The 23,516-nt window shown below is 33.9% G+C and overlaps 1 protein-coding gene across 1 annotated transcript in view; it reads left to right on the top strand.

Annotated features, from left to right (window-relative positions):
• The window catches only part of LRP1B (LDL receptor related protein 1B), a 699,724-nt gene that overhangs the window by 575,105 nt on the left and 101,103 nt on the right, over positions 1 to 23,516 (top strand). The window contains exons 47-58 of the mRNA XM_069861579.1: positions 482 to 601; positions 1,642 to 1,755; positions 1,952 to 2,101; positions 6,044 to 6,166; positions 7,789 to 7,908; positions 9,746 to 9,874; positions 10,808 to 10,930; positions 13,014 to 13,154; positions 14,371 to 14,558; positions 15,942 to 16,125; positions 18,129 to 18,214; positions 20,611 to 20,733. Of these exons, the coding sequence (XP_069717680.1) occupies positions 482 to 601; positions 1,642 to 1,755; positions 1,952 to 2,101; positions 6,044 to 6,166; positions 7,789 to 7,908; positions 9,746 to 9,874; positions 10,808 to 10,930; positions 13,014 to 13,154; positions 14,371 to 14,558; positions 15,942 to 16,125; positions 18,129 to 18,214; positions 20,611 to 20,733 (1,601 nt within the window). The remainder of the gene's footprint in view (positions 1 to 481; positions 602 to 1,641; positions 1,756 to 1,951; positions 2,102 to 6,043; positions 6,167 to 7,788; positions 7,909 to 9,745; positions 9,875 to 10,807; positions 10,931 to 13,013; positions 13,155 to 14,370; positions 14,559 to 15,941; positions 16,126 to 18,128; positions 18,215 to 20,610; positions 20,734 to 23,516) is intronic.

The following is a 23,516-nucleotide window of genomic DNA, read 5'->3' as shown; positions in this document are numbered from 1 at the left end:
ATCAACATGCCTAAGAATTGTGCATTCTTCAATGGCATACCTGCTTAAGCAGAACTCTTGCAATACTGGTATTCAGAAACCCAGAAATTTTCTGCTATTTTGTTGTTGTTGTTGTTATTTTACTCTCTAATTTGTTTTAGGCCAAATTTGGGATGATTCATAAATGTATGTCTAAACAACCACGTGTCACAAGATAATGAAAGTTGGTGATTAGGCATTTCTTTTTCATTTTTTATCATTCTTTCATTCTTTCTTATCCTGCTTTTATTTATTATTCTTTATCTCTTTAGCCGTGCAAGCTCTTTGGCTGGACAAAAAAAGGAATATTTTTTTGTTTGTTTTTTTTTTTTCTTCCCGTAGCTTCAAATGCATTTTTATTGAAAATGTCCTTCTGGAATATTGGCCTAGTTTTAATGTAAGGCTGTTTTTACTATATATCAAGTGTCTCAATGAAATTACGTGCTTGTGCCTAACTTTGCAGAAAACAGAGGCTGTCGGAAAGGTTTCAAGCCATGTTCTAATAGTCGCTGTGTTTCAAGTAACAAAGTATGTGATGGTGAAAATGACTGTGGTGACAACTCTGATGAATTTGATTGTAAAGGTAAATGGGAGAAACTTCCAAGGTCATTTCAGACTATTGCTCTGTAAATACTTGGTATGTAAGTAGAAGTAGCTGGAAGATGCGTGTAACTGTATTGGCATTACAGGTACTGGGATTTGTTTTGTTAGAATTCAAAAACAAGTAGGGGGGCATACTGGTATGTGTGGGAGAGCGGATGTTGGCATTGATCTGAAGAGTGATTTTGATTTATACCTGCAGACCTCTAGAAGAAGAGTTTTTGGCTATGGAAAACTCAGAAAATACAGTTGCTGTTGTTTCTGTGAAGTAATAAATGAGAAAGTATCTTTATCACAGGAAAGGCTGAAAGATGAGGGATTGCTTCTCTACTTCTGCTGTACTGTTTCTTCTTTGAAGTAGCTACTGTTCTGTTTCTTTGCTCCTCAGAAGCATGACAATGTCTATGTCCTTTGCAAAACTTATGAGCATTGTTCTCCCTTTTATATCAAAATTGTTTTTCTTTTTATGTCTTAAAACATGAATATTTATATGTCTGCATCAGCCAATGAATAAAGACTACCTTAGCAGAAAACATAAACCCTTAACTACAATTCAGACAGATTGGAGGAGGAAATTTTTCCAAAATATATAGCTAAAATCTATGTAGCTATAGTAAGTAGCAATTTTTTCTTTCAACACTACGTGTTTTTACTCATTTAGCTGTGTATGAGTAGAGGGAATAGTTTGCAGGCAAAAAAAAAATACCAGCCTAGTGTTACATGAAAGAAATCTGAGATTCATAGATGGTTCTGAAAGTGCTTCTCCTTTCCTCACTTGGTGGTTATCTCAAATTGAGTCAAATTATCTAGAGAGAGCCTTTTAGGCCCAAAAAAATAAAGATAAAAATTAGAAATTTATCGTTTCAAGTTTATTAGACCTTATATTACTACTGAGTCTTTAGCTATATAAGGTACAGTGCCTCATCCTAAAAAGCAGGGGGTTTAAACACAATAAATGTGATAGGCATCTGAAGAGTCTGTTTAGTACACAAATTTACATCTTTTTGTAACCATATGTTATAGATTCAACGTGTGCTTCAACAGAATTCCGCTGTGCAGATGGGAGTTGCATTGGAAAATCAGCCCAGTGCAACCAGATCATTGACTGTGCAGATGCTTCAGATGAAAAGAACTGTAGTAAGTTCGTGTTTGTCTGTGCTTCATCATAGCATCTGTTCCATGATTATTTCTTGTTATATAACATACAATTCATAGTCTAGATGGATACCAGCAGCTGCACGGTCTGTGCAAACTCAAACTAAACCTGAAAACCAAGCTACAAGGCACTAAGTCTGTATTAGATGTGATATAGTAATTTACTGTCTCTTTCCAGATAATACCAACTGTGCTTACTTCTATAAACTTGGAATAAAATCTTCAGGATTTATTAGCTGTAATTCAACTTCACTTTGTATACTGCCAGAATGGATCTGTGATGGATCTAATGATTGTGGAGATTATACAGATGAACTAAAATGCCCAGGTAACTGTGAAAAAGAAAAAAAGAAAAAATTAATCTACTTTTTTTTAAAAAAAAAATATTCCTATGTTTTTGGTTCTATTTTTAGTTTTGTTGTGGAATATTTATTTAGTCAATACTGTTACATTTGACATAAAGACTAGTCTAACGATGAATGCATTTTTTAATATTTTTTCTTTTTCTTTATTTTGTGTTTGATAAGTTTATGCAAATTATTACAAATTGCTTATACATTTCTCGGAAGAAAACTGTAATGCCAGGCTTTCTGTTTCCTCAAGGTTAGGGTCTGTCATTAATCATTTTTAGTTAAGTAAAACATCAGTCATTGAAATGGCAAGCTCATCAAGGTTCAGCAGAATTACTTGGGAACATTTATTAGCTACTGCTTTACCAGATGCTATTTCTTCTCTTGTTTACTTTTTAACTTTCTCTTTTATTTTGTTGAAGTACTTGGGGTAGGCTTCCAGCGTAGGATCTGGGGTTATTGCTTTTGTTATTGTTCTGGTTTTCAGCCAGTACAAAGAGATTGTGGTACGCTGAAGTGTGTTACTTTTCTAGATTTTCTCTGCCTTTTTCTGCTCCCCTATGGGAAAGATGTTACACCATTATGAAAAAAGAACAAGTCATAAATTTAGTGTCTTGGAAAATGAATCACATGAAAAACTTATTAAAATAGGTATGGGCAAAGAACCAATAACAAGAAAAACTGAGAATAAATATCTTGCATGGAAGAGACAAAAAACAATCTTACTCGACGTCTTAAGGTCTTACTTTTTTGACTTCTCATCTGCCAATATTTCATAAGAAGGCAGAACACTACACACTAGAAAAATAGATTTTCAAGATATATGTGTATATAAATTTGAAGGAAATCCTCTGCTTTCATGAGGCTTTATGATCCAATTTTTATGAGAATGACCAGAATAAGTATTAATGAATTTCAGAGGTCAACATAATACTTTTAATGTTTAAATAGTTTTGCTTTCTGACCTTGCCTAGTAACAGTGGAGAGAAAGATCCATCATGCAGGAGTACAGTGCTTTAATGCAAGTTTCTTCTGCAGTGTTGATAAATGCTCATTATCTTCTAATCACAGTTTTAACATTAATTATTTCATAGGTTATTTGGGTTATCATAAATTCTGAAATGTTGTACAAAATCAAATTCTTAATGATGAATTTATATAAATGTCTGTGTTATGAATAAATATTTAGTTTCTAATTTGTTTGGGGTTGTGGAATTTTTAAGAATTATACAATCCTTAACCCTAATTGTTGAGACATCTATACCTTATTTAATATTAACCATTAAATTATTCACAATAATGCATTCTTAGTTAATGAAGGATGGCATTTATCTATTTGTTGCTTTATTATGCAGAATCTTTCATTTGAGTTTGATGAAATTGAGCACAATATGTAAACGTACCTGTAAATAAATAAGAGATAAACTGCACTTGGTATGAGAATAAATAAATGAAATTTTATATAATACGTATTTATAGGATTAGGCCCATCCTATGATCCAGCTGAGGACAGTGCAGTAGCAAAAATACTCTGGGGATGTCAACCCTGTATCTCTTCTTCTGCACCTTGAGCAAATATCTATAGAATTAAAAATAAGTAGTTTCTTCCTCAACTATTGTTATTACTATCATCTTCCAGAGCCTCATATATTCTCTTAATTTCTAGTTTATGTATATTCCAGATTATAGCTGGTCTTATGCTAAAAAGGACCTTGAAGCCCTTCCGTAATCATATCCTTACTCTTTACTTGCAATGGCAAATGAGCCAAGACGTTTTAGAATTCCTGCTCTCAAGACAGGGATATCTCTCTGGGTCATTTTAATCATCTCAGTCTGTATTTCTCTTGAATATACCAGACCAGTATCCAGTTTATCAGATGAATTCCTACTTTTTTCTTATATCAATGAAAATATGTTTTAGAACTTCATTTGTTTGTTTCTATAATTGACTTATTCTAGCTTGTAATTGTCTTCCTGTGGCCACTACTTGTCTCTTTCTTCAAAGAATTATTAAGTAGTAAAAATAAAAATTTGCAGGTTAATTCATTTTATTAATTAGTAAAAATAAAACTTTGATTTTATGTTGCCTTGCAAAAATTGGATGGTAATATAATATTCTGCTTTTATTTGTGATAAGCCTCTTCTGTCAGCAAAAGCTTCTGTTGGAATTCTCATATATTTTGTGCAACCTTTATTGATGAAAATACTACCAAGATCCAGAAAGAATGTATAACTTTGGCACTAATGCCGATCAACCTTATATTAGGAACTTTCATCCTCCCTATAAGACAGATGCATATTAATTTATGTTTTTCATTCTTATCTCCATATTCTGCATATTATCTATTAATTCTTTAGAATTTGCTTTGTATGTGTTTCACTGAGCTCAAAATAGCTTAGATGTACTGTATTGCCTTTGTTTATAAGGGTGCTTTTTTGATATCAAAGAAGGTTGAGGACAGTATGCTATAGATTCAGTAAACTAATGTTACATAAGTAAACTAATGTTCCATTTTATTCCATTGCCATTTTATTTGTATTACTTTATTCTGTATTTCAAATATGTGCCAAAAAAATCCATCACTCTAATGTGTGACTAATTGCCTGAATTGTTCTTCCCTTTACTTGGAAGCAATACCATTCCAGTTCAACTTACATGTTATATCCTTTGCCATTTCATTTAAAACTGACCATATTTGGCACATTAAGGTTTTGAGTCTTGTTTCTATTATGAATGCAATAATTCAAATTAGCAAACTTTGTTGAATGTGATTGTTCTTACAGAAAATTAAGGCTAAATACTCATTTAGGCATGGCAATAGTTAGACAGACTTTAGTATCTACCCAGTCACAATAGGCACCACATTTCCTTCTTCACTCTTTTTTTATGGCTTCCACAGCTTTATTAATAGAAATACGACAACTTTAGCTTTCTTTTTAAAAGAGATAAAGAGGGTAAAACCTCAAACCAGTGTCAATAGACCCAGTTCATTAAGGAAGTAATAGAAAACTTGACAGAGAGCATCCATGATCTCCAATGCTTGGAACTCGTGTTTATTGTCTGGGTCTTCCCAGGCAAAGACCTTGCCTGATATTTTGAAAATAACCTGTGCCACCTATTAGACTAATGTTTGTACCTACATCAGGAAACTAAATACATAGTGTTTTCTTTCTTCGCAACTGTTTTCTAAGCCTTCATAAAAGTGAAAAATGACTTCCATGCTTTACAGAGAAAAAAGGCAAGGAAGAACAACTTTTTAATTTGTGATGAAGTCTAAATCTCTGGCTCCAACATCAGTGCTATGACTCCAGTTAGTCAGTGCACGCATCAGGCTTGCAGCATATCCCAGTGAATGTGACAAAAATACTGCCACAAGCTAGTTTATTTTTTAGATTCTGGCAGATAGATCAGAAAGACAATTTCTTCAGCTAGTGAAGAACAAGCAATGTCGATCTACCTGAGCTCAAAACCTGTGGAACAGGCTCCCCAGGGCAGTAGTCATGGCACTAAGCTTGAAAATATTCAAGAAGCGTTTGTGCAACACCCTCAGGCACATGATATGCATGCTGAGGGTGTCCTATGTAGGGAGAGGAGTTGGACTCGATGATCCCTGTGGGTCCCTTCCAACTCTAGGATGTTCTATGATTTTATAATACTACTTTCTTCTGTAAATCATTTAATTTAGGTTGAAGCTGTGCTCTGATTCTTCTTTACATAAAGAATTTCAGCTCCCTAAACTACTTAGCTACCGCTATTTACTGATTTGTATTAACACAAATAATATCAATAGTATTTTAAAAAATTTTTAGATATAAACACTTTGTTGTCCATCAGTATTCAGAAATTTATCGGAAATGTATTAGGTTCCTAATCATACTAGTAGAGACCATTTTACATTACATTCTTTATTTTATCACAGTTCAAAACAAACCCACATGTGAAGAAAATTATTTTGGTTGTCCTAGTGGAAGATGTATTCTGACCACCTGGCTTTGTGATGGGCAGAAAGACTGTGAGGATGGAGTAGATGAATTGCACTGTGGTGAGCATTTTATCTTATTTTTATTTCTGTAAATCACTAATGCACCTTTAAAAGAAAAAGAAGTGTGCATTTCTATCTTGGAGATTGAATTTAGAGCTACAAAAAAAGTTCATTTTCAGATTCAACTCCTTCTTTCACACTGCCAGTATTTTAAACCCTATCTCATGACAGAATGAAAGCCCTGTTGTTTTTTTTTTCTCCTAAAGGTATTTTTATATGCAGACTTTTCTACTGTTTTATTATATAACACTTCCACTAATTCCTCATGTTTGCTCATTATGACATCTTTATAGATGTAACCAGTTTATATCAATATCTTGTGACCCCAACAGGAATTAACCAAAATAGGACTTTATGACATAAAAACAGGCATTTCTTTGCATCAGAGGTAATAAAGATATAATTATTTAAAGTAACAAAAGAAGTTATACAAATAAAATACATCATGAATTGTGAACCAAGTTAAGGGTCTATTCTGTCTCAGATCTTTCAAGATTCTCGAGTACTACTTCATCATGAAACAATGCAAGCTGATTTTGCTCATAATTACAGTTCTTTTAACTTAAATTTGTATGGATTACCTGAACGGATCATTTTTATAGTTAAGGTGCAGCAGGACAGCAAATGCAGTGTCAAGTTCTCCCTACTCCTTTTTCTTTTCTTTACCAGTTAACACAACAGTAATACGTTACTCTCTTCATGACTCAGCTTCCGTTATCATTTTTCTACGTTTGGTTTGCAGTTTACATTGTCTATCTAGAACTTATAACTTCAAAATTAGAGACTACTGTGCACAATGAAAATCAGGTTTTATGTTGACAACATCAGAGGGAAGGGGGTTTAGTACATTCTTTTCCCCATACTTATTTCTTTTAGTTGTTAAAATACTCTACTTCTAAGTTGAGGTTGAATTACCTAAAACTCTTTCTATTGTTAATATTAAAATTTGTTGTCATTAGTTAAAACAAAATAAATTTTATTATTAAAGATAGCAGTCTGTGAAAAGCAGATGATTTGAAGCATTCGGGAAAGGTTATAATAGTAGCACTTATTTATACTGATTTTGAAATGCAGAAGCATGCTTTTATTTTCAATGTATGGTAAAGTATGAGTGGGACAACATAATACAAATATACAGAAAGTTTTCTTGAGAGAAAAGAACCTGAAATCTTTTTAAGATGCAATTAAATACTGCAGTACCAAGTGGAAGACTGTATTAGAAATCTCGGACTGTGCCACCTGTGTACTTCTACCAAATTAAACCAGTTCACTATACTTATAACATCCATGTCAAATACGCAAACCGGACTTATGCTTTTAAAGTATTTGTTCTCACCGTGCTAGCAAAATTTTTTAAAATATTAGAATGTAAGCATTTTGAATGTTTTACTATTTATTCCTTTATTTATTTTTACAAATGTATGAGTCAATGCAAACTCTTAGACAAATTGTTAATGTCCTGAATGCCAAGATTAGGTTCATCTGTGTTTTGATGCGCTAAAATCAGAGGGGCAGAAAAGAGCAGTTATGGTGATGTGGAGAGTCCTAAACTATGGTAGAAAATACAGGGAATGCTATGCTGCTGTGACCCTAACAAATGCAGTGGGTAATGTCATTCCTAGATTCGTCTTGTTCATGGAATCAATTTGCTTGCTCTGCAAATAAATGCATCTCCAAACAATGGACTTGTGATGGTGAAGATGACTGTGGAGATGGTTTAGATGAGAGTGATGCTATTTGTGGTAAGTAGATTAATGTAGTAATGTGGTAAGTAGATTAAGTAGTCCTATGTTGTGTCAGATCATACTGAAAGAGTCCAAGTGATCCAAGAAGGTGGTGGAAAAGGAATAAGTATAGCATCTCGGAAGAGAATGTGCTTTGAGGATAGGGCATTAGAGGATGTCTTCCCTCAGTCCCCATCCATCCAACAGGTAGATACCTTTCTATGGGACCAACATAATCTGTGTGTAGCCTACCAGTGAAGAGATAAAAGGTGCACCAGTGTGGGCAGAAAGGAGAACCAAACTTTTATCCAATTCCCATCCTTGAATTAAAACCCTTGTATCAGGATTTGATTTTGACATTTCAGTGGTAGGTGCCTGCAGACTCTGAAGAAGTCTCTTCAGCTTATGTTCAGAGTTGTGGTTTGCTAAAGTAGTTTCTTAATCAAACAGATGTAGAAATGCTAACAAATGCAAAGGACAACGATAAAAATTATACTGTCCTAATATGGTAAAATATGAATGAATTACTGCATTAGCGTCAAGATGACATCCATCTGCTGAAGACTGGGGAGTTGGCGGCAAGGTCTATGTGAAAGGGCAGATTCCTCCTAGGAAAAGGAGATGATGTGGAATGAGAAGACAAGCATCTTGTCTGGGACAATTATAGAACAGTGCAAAACCCTAAGAAACATCAAGGCCTGAAGCTTAATTGGAAACCTGGAGCAGAAAATAGGAAAAGAGAGGAGAGAGCAAAGTAAATTGTAGCATGTCACTACAACATACCTTTTTTTTTTTTCTTTTAAGGTTAGTCAGAATGACTTCTTTTTATATCTTGACTTAAAGTGCATTGCAGATCTCTTATTGAAAAAGAATGCCTGCACATAAAATTGTAGGCCATCTTTTCAAGAGGGAAAAATCCACACCAGTTACAAAGAAAGGGGACTTAAGGCTCTTTAGGAACAGGAGATAGGTCTGAATTGCAAGATGAAAAGAGAGATCAAGATGATTTCAGATTTTTCAGTCTTACAAAGTCAATATTTATTCACCTTGAAGATTAACTTCAGAAGTGTTAAAAAATGGCTAATAAGTAAATAAAGATTTCTTTCTCTTGCATAAGTAGCACAAAATAATATCTTTTTAAAATTAGTTTTACTATTTATTTTAACTAGCTTTCTCTAGAATAGAGAATACTATATCTCTAGTGAGTAAGTTTACTCTTTGCTAAAGACAACTTTGTGCACAATTGTTGAATTGTGCAAAAGTTGTCTTCCAAAAAGAGTAAACTTAATCCTAGGATATAGTATTCTTATCTGGAGAAAAGCCTGTTAAAAAAATAGTCAAATAAACAATATGTGGAGTTACTTGCACTAGAACTGCCAGACATTTTCTTCCTCCCACTACTATTGTACTCAGTGCACATTGTTCTTTTCTACATGGGGCTGACATGCAAGTTTTGAATACCTTTAGCGTCCTGGCATAGAATAGAGTGATGTGAGGAATACGTGGTATACAGTATTAGTTCCTTTGTTCAATCAGTCCAAACATGCAGTCAAGCATAAAGACCAAAATCACTTTGACAAGTTTTTCTGTTGGATAGTTCTGATGAAGTATGGCAAATTAAGGTTCTTGACAGAAAATTCAGAGATTTAACAAATGGAAAGAATGGAAGAAATAGTAGCTTGTAAAAATTGTAAAGTAAAATATAGTCTTAGCCAGTATAGTTTTCATACTGCGGAGAATAAAATCTTCTTCCAGCTTTATTTTAAAATAAAGACCCCCTTAGCCAATCATTACCCATTAACTTAAAAAAAGCAGTTAGAATATGTTCAAGACTCAGATGTTGGCTTTTTTTCAGGTTCGGTGACCTGTGCAGCAGATACATTTAGCTGTTTAGGCTCCCATGCCTGTGTTCCTCAACACTGGCTTTGTGATGGTGAAAGAGACTGTCCTAATGGAAGCGATGAACTGTCTACAGCCGGTTGCGGTATGTTTCCATGTTAAAAATGCATAATATTTCTTATAATATTTTCCTTTACGATATCCAGATGCTTTTTGTGTCTGTATTATACCCTTATACTGTCAGTGTTGTCAATAAAGATTGATAGACTGCACGTGAGCATATGTACTAGGATCTTTCAATGCTTTATTCAGCTTAAAACCTCCAGGCTTTGTTAATATATACAGGGGCTCACCAGCTGAAGAACAGTATGTGTGTCACATCATAGACATCATACAGTATGTTCACTAATGAAAATTAGCACATCATTGACTATTGAGTTTTGTTTCTCTTCCTGGACAAAATGCTCTGCGTGTCAGCGAGTTTGCACGTCAAAAAGGGAGATACGGTTCTGTCTCCAGTTTATTTTGGCTGATTGTCCAGATAGTGACATCTCTTGCCCTAAAAGCTATGAATTCCAGTCTTCTGAGATATATTTGTATTAAAAGTGTCAGGAGTTCAGTAGTACTTTCATTAAGGATTTTTATATATTAACGTATACAAAAATGGTGTAGGTTAAAAATACTGAAATACATTCTCTCCACTGAATTTTGAGTGATTATGGATTTGGAAGAGGTTTTACTCAGGGCAGAATAACATAGGAAGGACATCTGTACTTCTCAAATTTATTTTCCTCAGAGGCAGATCTTAGGTTAGCTGCAGACAGCATCAACTTCTGAAGCTTTCTGCTCTGGGTTACATGTGATTTTAGCTATCCTTACTTCCTCAGTTATCTTTGTGGTGATGAGTATCTTTTTCTGCAATGGAATCGTGTGGTGCCCTTTGCATAACTCAAACGTTATCATTATTTCCATTGAATCCTCTCAGACTACTTCTTATTTCATCTTTCTGCAAGAAAATTACTGTATATCTTACTGTTCTCAATTTAATTTAATTTTTTATGTACTGTATTTTCCTTAGCTCCTAATAACACTTGTGACGAGAATGCTTTCATGTGCCGTAACAAAGTCTGCATTCCCAAACAGTTTGTATGTGACCATGATGATGACTGTGGAGATGGATCAGATGAATCTCTGGAATGTGGCAAGTATAACAAAAGTAGAATGAACAGGAAAAATTGCAAATTGTTAACGCTAAGGCCTGCTGCCTTCTGTTACTTTCACACACTATTAAAAAAGAAAGCTAAGCTCGTTTTAAAAAGATTTTAATGTTAACTTTTAAGTTCTGCTCTAATGAATGCAGCTTGATATTAACTTGGGGATGGAGCTTAAATGACAAATTATTTGCTATACTTTTGAGTTACAGTTCATTGCTAGTAACATGTAGCAGAACTTAAAATGTACAGTCTATAATTTCTTGTTCATTTTGTATATCTTTTTTGTCTTTGTCTCTATAAACTTGTTTTTCTATCAATTAAACATTTCTGTCATGATTGTTGCTGCAGTTAAGTGATATCGACTAAAGCCATGTGTGAATGTTTAATTTTTAACAGTCATATGTGTTTAGGGTTTCTTATATTATGTAAATGCCTATACAGAATATTTAGGCCACACTCAGAAACAGTAATATCTCTAAATAACATTTATGGAAAGCACAGAACAAATGTTCTGTCTAAAAAGGCAAGTAAGCTATTGATTACCATGTGAGGTTTTGTGCATTTAAAATCTGTGTTGCTTATTTACTCTATTATATGTTCATTTGCTTTTGCTCATGTAAATTACATATTGTTTTGAAAGGTGCTGTTTGTGACTGTTCACCATTTTACCATATCAAGCCAAACTATCTTCTTTCAAGCATCCTCTATTTAAAACCTTCGCACCTTCAGGAGAACACAGAATTATTTGAATTCTTATAATTTATAATTAATGGAGTAACATATTGCATTTTGAAAATAGTGCATTAACACACTTCTAAATCACAAAGACATATGAGAGATTTAAAGCTCTTGACGGAGAGGGATATCTCATTCCAGACTGTCAAATATTATGTCTCCATCTGCTATCAGAAAAGAAAGTTATACTACACAGCAAGAAATACAGTAGTTGGGTTGGGGGGGGAGTAAAAAAAGAAAAAAATATTGACTTCCTAATTCTAGAGAGTAGAAAGTTATGAGTGCTCATTTTATATATGTTCACAGCTTCAGTAGTTAAATCAAAGCTTCAGTAGTTATTATAATTTGGATTTATTGCTTGGAAGAATCATGTTTTTGGAAGTCTTTCTTTTCAAGATGAAAATGTAGAACGTTAAACAGTGTAGCATAATTTTAGAAAATATTGCAAAATCATTCTTTATAATCAGAATGATTATTGCTTCATCAATGTTATAGATATATAATGTTATATATAATAATATTTACTTTTTTTTTCTCTTATTCTGGAATTTTAATCTAAATCAAGGCTTGCTTTCAGGGTTCTTTTAAAGGACTACAGAGTATTTGAGGTAGAATTTATACACAGGGACTACAGAAAAAGTTACACTTTTCTTTCCCATCAAGAACATAAGTTTTGTAGTATTTGGTTTAGTGTAATGAATCTTACAAGTAAGCATCTTACAAGATTGAATAGAAAAAGCTAAATTTGTGTTGACTTTTCTAACTTTTTCTACTGCTTTGTTGATATTGATTCTGGATTAGACCCAACAGATGTTGTAAGAAGCAAATGCCTGTCAGGTTTTCTCTTTTTTGTTACACATTATTAATTTCTGTTAGAAATCTACTTAACTTTGAAAATGTATAAATTTCATATATATTGATTTTGTGGCCATCTTAGAAAATGCATGTTTAGTATGGTTAAAATTATGAAGGTTCTGCGTATAGGAAAGCATACAGTAGAGAAAGCGTATCGCAAAAATATTTGCTGGGTATAGTAATTTCTAAAATGCTTGTTAGGAAGCTATTTCCTAATAATAGCATAAATTAAATTACACCTTAAAAAATCCATTTGTGATTGAAAGCTGCATGAATATGTTTTACATATGTGGCATTTGGTTTGTGACTAGTGTACATAGTGTACTATGCTGCGTGATACATTTGGTTTCTCTCTCTGTTGGTAGACTCTCATGTATAAGCACATGCTTTGTATTTCATTACAAAGCAAAAGTAAGGAACTCAAAGTTTGAGTTAAATGAACAAAGCAATGTATGTACTCATTGATTTGTGTATTTTCAGGGTATCGTCACTGTCATCCTGGAGAATTCACTTGTGCTGATGGGAGATGCCTGTTAAATTCCCAGTGGCAATGTGATGGTGATTTTGACTGCCCGGACCATTCAGATGAAGCACCTATAAACACGAAATGCAAAAGTTCAGGTTTGTATTTAATTTTTTGAATGGTGATATCCCTTATACCTTGCAAGGAGAACGTGTTGTCAGTCCTCAGTGTCCAAAACTGCTCAAAAAATTCAAGCCATCAATTCTCATAACATTAGGTGGCTGCTAGTTAATTAATGCATACATTCTGTTGGTACTAAAATAAGACTATATTAATGTAATTATTGTCAGAGTTTATAGCTTGCTCTGAAAATGTTTAATATATTTAGAGGGTGATGGAGCACTGGAACAGACTTCCTGGAGAGGGTGTGGAGAATCCTCTTCAGAACCTGCCTGAACGTGCTTCTGTGCAACCTGCTCTGGACGAGCCTACTTTAGTGGGGGGTGTTGGACTGGATGATCTCCAGAGGTCCCTTCCAACCCCGACCATTCTGGCATTCTGTGATTTAATATACTCATCACACAAGAGTAGATCATACAAAAGAGGATGCTGAGTTGTTCTTCCTGTATTAAAAGCTGGTCTATTTTTATTAGCAAATTACTGACCAAATGTGATTTGTTTAATTGCTCTTTTCTCCTGGCTTAAGTTTGCTGAGATCTGACTGGGTTTTAAGGGGAAAATGAATATCCTCTTCTGTAGCTTTTTGAAAGACCAACCATTTTGACTAGATCTTACGACTTCGTTGTACAGTAGCCCAGTCCTTTATAGTGATTTTGATTGAAATCACTCATTTGTTTTGAGGTAAATCAACATACTTAGTTTAACAACTGTTGTGATTCTGATTTGAAGAACCTGAATGTAGCTGAGCTGATTTATTCAAGTTTTGCCAAACAGGAAAAAAAAAACCAAACCAACGTGTATTCATATCCTCAGACAAGGAATGCATCAGAATTTGGACAGTCATGTTACTAAACACATCAGCATCCACAGGGGTGAGAGGCCATGCTTTTTAAGTTCTATAAGTCGTAGAACTATATTTTGTGCAGAGGTAATGTAGAGAGTTCTCAATTATATGAGAACAAGTATGTGGAAGGGAGTACTAAGTTGAAATATTCACATATTTTCCAGAAGGGGGATAACCTTTAAAGACACCGAAAAGAAAAAGATATTACAATACTATCAATAAGAAATAAGTATTCAATTTTTTACACAGTAGTTTCATCTCACATGCACACATGGCAGGTGGTCCATGAGAAAATTTGTTCCAAATGCTAATAGACTACACCAAGTTGTGTTCTCTTTTTTGTTTTCCAGAGCAGTCATGTAACAGATCTTTTTTTATGTGCAAAAATGGCAAATGTATTCCTCAAAGGGATGTTTGCGATAACAAAGAAGATTGTAGTGATGGATCTGATGAGAAAAGCTGCCACATTAATGAATGCCTCAGTAAGAAAGTGAGCGGCTGTTCTCAAGATTGTCAGGATCTTCCTGTTGGATACAAGGTGAATAATTACAAAATGTGCTGTAATATAATGCAGATTCTTAACTGTTTCTTAACTACTGCATGATTATAATAGAACTCCAATGTCTTGTACTTCCTTGTAATGAAGTAGCTTACCTACCATAGTAAGAACATTAGCATTTTTATTTCCATATATTTTATTTAAAAAGCCTGGTACAATACATATTTTATACCTATGGAAAAGAACAAAATTCTTTATGTATAACAAATCATCCTGATGTGTACAAAGCACTGAAAATCAGCTGTGAAAAAGGAAAACACATAGGAATGAATAGCAGGAATAACTGTTTTCTCCTGATTTTTTATTTTTTTTTGAGTCAAAGACACTTACAGAAATATTTAAACAATGTATAACTGCCTTAGCTGCAGAATAAAACAATTGGTTGTCTGCATGTAGTTGTGTTTGCTGAATTACCTATTTCCACTCTTTGGCCATGAGACGTAAAGAGGCCACTGACTGCACTAGCCTGTAAATAGAAGCTGAGAATAGAAATGAGATTTTTTTTTTTCTAGGGTTTTAATTCTGAAATATCCCTATCTGCACCCATAAATGTTCCATCTTTTTGATAGAATATTGGCTCACTGAGTCCAAATAAGATTTGTCCAGCACAGCTTAGCTCTAAATGTAGTCAGACCTCTCAAACTCTGTCCTAGTTGGAAGTCCATAGACTAGAGAGCTGGAGATTAGGTCGGATATGATAAAGAACTTGTTGAATTAGTGTCATTGAGGAGAAAGCATATTATGAGTATCTGCAGAGAATAGTACTGAGAATACAGGAGAGAACATGACAGAAAGTTTTCCATTGATGAAACTATGTCCCTGTTTCAAAACCCTTCTACCCAGCTGTATTTTGCATCACTCACATTGCGTTTGATAAGCTTGCCATGGTAATCATCAGACCTCAATAAAAATCAGCTTCAGGCATTTCCTTATACATTACTCTACCTGCTACACAGAATGCTAGCAGTGCTTCAAGAAAATTTATTAAAACTGTATGTCTTTACCAAAATACACATATGTATTTGAAAACAAAAAACTCCAAAGGGTCCATCCATCATTATTTTCATGGAATAATCCTTTCCCTATTTTTAAAAAGATGTATTTTTCTTCAATTAGAGATGAAAGAATATTTTCTCATTATAAAGGATTATTTGGGAGGGGATGGTACTTAGGATCATGGCAGCAATAGATGAAAAGAAACGTAGGTATTTCTGCCTGTAAACAGTATAAATAGCAATGCAATTGAGATATTACCTGAAAAACAGAGAGCATATAAAAAAGCTTGATGTTAACTTATTCAGAAGGAGGCACATACGATAATTAACAGAATCAAAATGATTGTATTTGTTTTTTATTTCCCAGTGCAAATGCTGGCCGGGATTCCAGCTGAAGGATGATGGCAAAACATGTATTGATATTGATGAATGTTCATCTGGATTTCCCTGTAGCCAGCAATGCGTCAATACCTATGGAACCTACAAATGCTTGTGTGCAGATGGGTATGAAATACAGCCCGATAACTTAAACGGCTGCAAGTCTCTTTCAGGTATGACTTTTTTTCTTTTTTTGATCCACAGCTGTATCCAAAATAATACGTGAAGTACTTCAGCCCCAAGGTCAGAGTTACCTTGAAGCACATTGCTTTTTCAATGAGCAATATGAATGTGATTCAATATCTGAATGTAATAAGTTCTATTTTTAATATGTATTGTGCTCAAATCCTTTGTAATGAGTAGTTAAGGGGGATTATGAAAGTTTGAATTAGTATCTTTATTAGAAAAAGTATTAGGAATGTTAAAATACATCACTTAATTCTACTTTTGAGTCACGTGATAGGAGATGTTTATGAGAAATGTGCAGAAAACTTCTACTGTATCATTTCATCAACTTTAGAATATTGGAATGTACGTCAAACTTCCTGATTTGGAAAGGAAGAACAGGAAAAAATAATAGAAATTTCAAAATCCATTATTCCTATAGCATATGAAATCCTCAAGTCTTATAAATAATACACAGTACAGTTCAGGGTATATGTGAACTCTGGTTATTTCCTCACCCCTCCGTCTGATGTTATTTTTATGTGCTTCAGTGAGTAGAATTCAGTAGATCAGTGAAAGGAAAAGCAAAATGTCAACAGGAAAGAAACAAAAAACCCATTACTGTATTCTGCTGCATTTCCTTCACCGTGGAGGCAGTCTTCAGCGTGAGCAGGCTCCTCCTTATTCCAGTCTTGCATAGAGTTGTTCGTTTGTGTTTTGGTTTTAAATATCAATAAAAATTTATATTTTCTTTCTAAATGACAAGAAGTCTGCATCATATTCCTCTCTTGGGTGCTTCCCTGAGTGATCAGATGGAGCACAGGAGAGGGCAGAAATATAGGACCTGTTTTTTTCTTTACTCCTATATCACGCCTTGTAAGCCACTCATACATTTAGAAGCCATAGATCACTCAGATGAGAAGGGGAGCTGGAATGCATCATAGTACAGTTTATTGGAGCTGCAATATATCAAACTGCAGAAGTGATCATGACAAAGCTGTTTGTGCTGTGGCAAGAACGGTTGTGTTGCGAGGAGCTGCCAACATGTGAGTGGTTGGCCTAATGCCGATTTCTTGCATAAATTGTCTTGAACTCTGTACCACAGAGCAGAGCACCACAGCCATTCTCCACAACCCACTAACAGTCAGCGCTGAGGATGCTGCTTCGGATCATTTAAGAATTGGAGAATGTCTTAGGAGTTGAACGTAAAATGCAAGCAAGGTGGTACAAGAGCAGAGTAGGTTGAACAACACATTCCTTAAATTCCAGAATATACAAGTGAGCAGTAGGTGCAAGTCTTAAATACATTTGAATTATTAATACCTTTTTATTATTGTTATTTTAGCTGAGGTCTCTGGTAATAAAGCTAAAATGAAGACAGCTTTATACATATATTTATATATTTACTATTATGTATTAGTATGTCAGCATCAGAGATGGTACAAAGTATGCGGTGGCATGAATGAGTATCTGAAGGAATATTTATTGATACACTAGAGAATCAAGGGTAAAAACAACAAATCTGGCTTCGGTTCCTAATTAGAGAATCAAGGTTTTTCTAAATAGATTTTTCTTTATGTCTATGATTTTCAGAGTTTTGAACCTCAAAAAGCAATGAGCAAAATGTTCTTGATTTGCAACCAAACAAATAATAGTCTTAATGATAATTTGAAAGAAAATATTGAAATTAAAAGAAGTGGTATGAAATATATTTCAAATTTAATCTCTTGAAATTAAATTAGCGTAAACTATAGAATGGTTCCCATACTACAAAGGCAAAAATAAAAATTGCATTGAAAGATATACTAATTGATGGCTTTGTTCATTTTTATACTGCATCATTGATCTTTCTTGGAACATTTGAGTGTTTTAAGTATTTCTTTCATCCATAACATTGATCAGAGCATGTAACATTTATTTTTCAAACCATCTGTATTTCAGCATTGTATTCCTGATTTTCCATAAATTAACGTAAAAGCTAGTCTAATATATTCTCTCTCCCGGGGTTTAGATGAGGAACCTTTCTTAATTCTGGCTGATCATCATGAAATAAGAAAAATTAGCACTGATGGATCCAACTACACTTTGTTGAAACAGGTATAATCCTAGTACCGTGCTCTAAGTTTAACTCGATAATTTTATTCCTTCCTAAAGTGTGCAACTAACAGAAACATCATCCTATAATTGGCATTGTGTCCACCATAGAACAACTGCAGCACCTTCACTTTTTTATAATATTTTAAATTGACAAATTTCTCTGAGTTTGGCATGATTAAAGCTCAGGCAGTTGTTTCATCAGTCATTCTGATGTACTAAAAGAATTATGTTTTCTGTGATCCTCTTCAATTGCAATATGTTTTGCTCAATTTGTATATTTTAGTTTTAAAAAAATAAAAGAAAAAAAAACCTGTTTGGCCATGTGTTATTTAGGCTACTTACTGTCATAATCCAAATCTCTTTTTTTTTTACTTAGACACTAAGATTTACAGTATACCAACACATGAGCTTATATCTTTGGCTAAATCTAACTTTGTAAATAATTACTTTAAATCATGATAGCAGGAAAAAAACTTACTTGAAAAACTACAAAAATAGAAAGTCACCCAGTAAGTACAGAGCTGTCATTTTAGCAGTTTCTGCTCTGCTTCTATGCTTCACCTAAGTGTAGTTACTTACCATAGCTTAGGGTTCCAAAATATGTTTTAATAAAAATGTGTTTCCTCGAGTACTAATTAATCACTTGATTAATTGAAAGAGAAGAAAATCAGTTATGCCAGTCAATAGCATTAGGCTTTTTGTGACTTCTCCTGTGAGTAAGCTGCGCATCTTAATGTCACAAGAGAGGTGTTCGGGTCTTTACAACAGTAATTACAAAGTTAACCATCTTGCATTGAATGTGGACTTTATTTAAGCATAATGAACATTATGTTAAAGTCGTTTTGTTCTTCTGAAATACTTTTGACTGCCTCTCATTACATCTCGCTGCCTCTCTCCTCTTTTGCTGGTATATCTATTAAAAGAAGCCTGTGAAAAGAGGGGAACAACAGTAAATTTTCTTTACGGTTCCTGCTGACAGATTGGCTCAGAGCTTCATAGGCCTTCAATTTAATGGACTCCTCTTCAGTACATTAGAGACTGTGTAGCTCCAGCCACTGAAGAGAAATCTGTGTTTTCCATAACACATTAATTTACTAGTCTAATAAATACCTCTGCTATTGAAACTCCTGGCCTTTAATCCTGCAAACGTGGCATTTCTGAAAGCATCCAGATTTGAAAGTAAAATAGGAAGCTCTACCAGCAGAACAGGTGAGCTGCCTTCCTCATAAGGACATCTTTTTGTCCTTGTAATGTTATGATGGATCAGCTCCTTCTTAAACATCTGCCAGATGAAGCCAAATACCAGAGCTGCTCTGGCAAAGAAGCAAACCCACCCTTCTCTTTGTATTTGATCTGTGCTTTGCCACTCTAACATGTGTTCATATAAACTCAGAGTAAAGGTTCTGAAAGTAGGAGCTTATTCAGTCATCTCTGAGTTATGTGCCAGCTTTTTCTTCTCCCTCTTTTATTTTTTTTTTTTTTAATATACATAAACCATACAACTGTTTTAATTGCCTCATGTATGTTCTTTGCCTTCCATTTTCTTTGCTCCTAGTCATAAAAGTCCTTCGGGTTTACACAGAGAGAGAAGATAGAATCTTCCTCCTTATTATTTTTGATTTTTACCTACTTTTTTTTTTAATTGGGACACCAAGGGAACGCAGATCATAGTGTAGGATTCCATGTGTTGTGTGTAACGGAAAAAAATAAAACCACAAGTTTAAGATGAGACAACACTGCTGAAGATGTGTACAAATAATTTTACCTACATTTAATGTTACAATAAATATTGGAAATAAACTGACCCAAAATAAAACACCTGAAACTAAAGACCTGCAGGCAGTCCGTGCTCTTTATTAGTCTGGATAGTTAAGAAATGTTTAGTGTTGAATAATATGATGATACAAGGCTAAGTTTTCACAAATTACTGACCTTTATTTCTAAAATGTTATAAATTTGTGATAGGCTTTTGTATTCCTTCACCTGTTATTTCCTCTATTAAGAATTTGAGGTGGGGGTTGCCTGTAAATGTATTTGAACTCCTAGTTTGCCAAAGTAATGCCAAAAGTAGAAATTAACAGAGAAATTTAGAAAAAGTAAAAATATTTACTGCTAAAGTTCATTTTAGTAATAAGAATGAAAAATACGGAAACTTCATTTAATTTTGTACTTCATCTGCAGTTTTGGAGAGAAGTATTTATTTGTCGCCTCATTTCTTTTACAATATTTATATTATTCTGATTGTTTACAAGAGAAGTACTTAAAAAACATATACAGTCAGTAAAATGAAGCATTTGAATTACCTGCAATGTATTTTTCATTCTGAATGCTATCCAACAGTTATTCAAACATTTGAATAACTGGACTTTTTTTTTTTTTTTTTCTTCTGATTTTAGGGGCTGAACAATGTGATTGCAATAGACTTTGACTACAGAGAAGAGTTCATCTATTGGATTGATTCCAGCAGACCAAATGGCAGTCGCATAAATAGAATGTGTTTGAATGGAAGTGACATCAAGGTAATTGGGGTTAATAAAGTCACTACCAGAATTCAATTTATTTGAGTATTTTGGGAAATGCTCCTTCAGGCTTTTAACTCAGATTGTGAGATTTTCATATGTACATGCACGCAACATGAGCTAACAAGTCCTAGTAAAATTGAATTGTATTTGTTTCTTATTTGAAGCAGAGATAGGGATTCAGAGGACTGTATTTATGAGCTAAATTCCTTATGACTTAATTGAAAGCCGACTAAATTGTCAGTTCACTGTGGTTTACAGGACACCAAACAAAATGAGGTATAATAAGATGTTAGCTGTGTAAATACGCTGATGTATTATTTCTTTGTATGCAACTTTCCATGCTCTTCAGTTCTTTTTAACTTATCTCTACTATACTGATAACAAAAATAACTCATGTCTTTAACGTGAATAAGCCAGAATAAAACTGTGCTCCCATTTCTACACTACCTGTCTTGCCTCTGTAGTGGAAAGAATCCACAAATGCACTATTAAGCACATTTGTTGACTTATGCGAATATTTTTCCAGAATTTCTGATAAGCAGTAGGGAATTTTGTGCTTATTCTCTTATGTCTGACCTTCTTAAACAAGAAACAAATCAGCAATAACATATCCTGCAAATTTTGTTGCCTCATTGTACACCTTAATATTATGCAGGGAGAGGATATTTATATTTTTCCTTTGCAGCACTACGTAGACTGACATATCCTCAGAGATATGACTTTAGTCTACTGACTTTAGTCTTCTTGAGGGTAAAGGTTTGGAAGCGACTGGCATCAGTGAACCTTGTTTCCATCCTTCACACAGAAATAATTGGTTTTAAAACTTTAAAAAAACCCTTGTGGATGAGCAAAAGTCATGGCATCATGATTGCTTTGGGGTAAAAGTAAAATCCAGCATTCACTCGGACATTCTAATGAGTCCTAGCAAAGATTATTCCTGTAAAAAAGCAGAGATGAGCAAGTGTGGGTTTAAAATCCTTTAGATTGCTGAATCATATTTATTGCCTTTAAACATTTTACAAAGCATCCTATTCAGCTTTTGTCCATTCTGGATGAATCTGTATTTTGTTATATTTAAAGAATGTTTTCAAGACTAAGAAAGACCATTTCTTTCTAATCGTAATTATTTCAAGAAGAACAAAGAATTTTTCCGAGTCAAAAAGTTGCAGTTGACAGATGGGAGAGTACAAAATAGGCCTGCTGCTTTCCATTAGTGTAATACTAATTCCATGTTTTAAGGAAATGCTTCAAAAATTTGAACACCCATTAGAAAAAACTTTTCGGTTGGAGGTACAGATAGAATTTCTTTTTTCCTTCATTAATATTTTTCAGTTTACAAGTTTAGTGTCATCTTGATGGAGATTTTGATCAAATAGGATACCAAATTCAAATTAAAAATTGTGAAAATAAGTACATTTAATCTTCATAAGATTTTTTTTTCCCCTGAAAAACTTGTCCCAGATTTGGCCTCTGAAAGCTAAACATATGCAAAAATTCATTAAGAATTATGTATTGCAGCTGTCTGGTATCCTGTCAGTAGTGTTTTATCTAGTGCCCTACGATAATTTTGTCTCTTTGACTTAGATTTTAATGTTACCATAACACATATTTTATAATTGATGTTACAAATAATTTGTTTCCTAGTAAACGTGTTTAAATATTTTTGGTCATGAAAGCATTTTTATAGTTGTCCAACTTTTCCCTTTAAGTATTAATTTCTTATTTCATTTCTTTCCCTTCATACTTCTTGTTATATTGTTTATTATAAATAAATATACTAGTACAGTAAATGATATGGTTTAATATATTACTTAGCATTTCCCTTTTCAAAGATCTTTTCAGTATACTGACATTAGCTTTCTTGATCTGGAAAACCTGATGGCATCTCCTTTTTCTTTTCCATGGAGGAGATGGTTATGTAATTGAAGCAACAACTTTTTCATGTAAATAAACATAATCAGGTTTATAGTTTGTGGTCTATTGCACATGCTTTTAGTGGTGGAGATGACAATAAATTAGAATGCACAGGGCAGTGATAAACCCATTATTAGTACTTAAGAAATTCTGAATATTTTTAAGTATTACACTCTCTGATTTTTATTTGTTTCCTCCCCCACCCCAACCCCGTAACTTCTAGTTCATAGATCTAATCAGGACATAATCAGGCATAGAATAGGTCAAAATAGACCTTATCAGGAATAGAATTTTTGAGCCTTGAAGTTGGACTCTGCTGATTGGGAGCATTCAAATGTCACTCAACACTTAACATGAAGTACTCGCAGTCAAGCAAGACTGAGTCACGCAATCATGACGTGATTTGTAATCATGTATATCTAGAGGCATTTGTTCAAGCCTCGGTTATTCAGGTCATCAAAACCCCTTAGAATAACACATCCCTGTCACTAGTGCATAGGCTTTCCAGTAGGTAACTGGATTACTTCTGACTCATAATTTATTCCTTAATGTCGACCTTTTGAAATTTGAGTCATTCTTAAAAAGTTCCTCTTTCTTCTGCCATATGAGTGTTGGAAATAAAACCACAGTATTTACTTTCCAGCTAGGTAATCTTTTTCTGTTTGCCTGAGTTGAGTGTCCTTATCGTCTGTCATGATGACACATGGCATCACTGTGATATTAAAATGAAATATATGCCAGTGTAGACTGGTGGGAGAACTGGTGAGCTAATAAGCAGATACGTTTGAGGGCACTCTGTACAGAGGGGAGCCTCATCTCCATCCTCTTCTATGAAAGGTAGTAAAGGAAAGAAAATACATTTTTCA

The sequence above is a fragment of the Phaenicophaeus curvirostris genome, chromosome 7 (assembly GCF_032191515.1).
Source record: "Phaenicophaeus curvirostris isolate KB17595 chromosome 7, BPBGC_Pcur_1.0, whole genome shotgun sequence".
In the NCBI taxonomy this organism is placed as follows: Eukaryota; Metazoa; Chordata; class Aves; order Cuculiformes; family Cuculidae; genus Phaenicophaeus; species Phaenicophaeus curvirostris.
The sequence above is the reverse complement of the archived record's forward strand: the minus strand, read 5'-3'. Positions and strand labels throughout refer to the sequence as shown.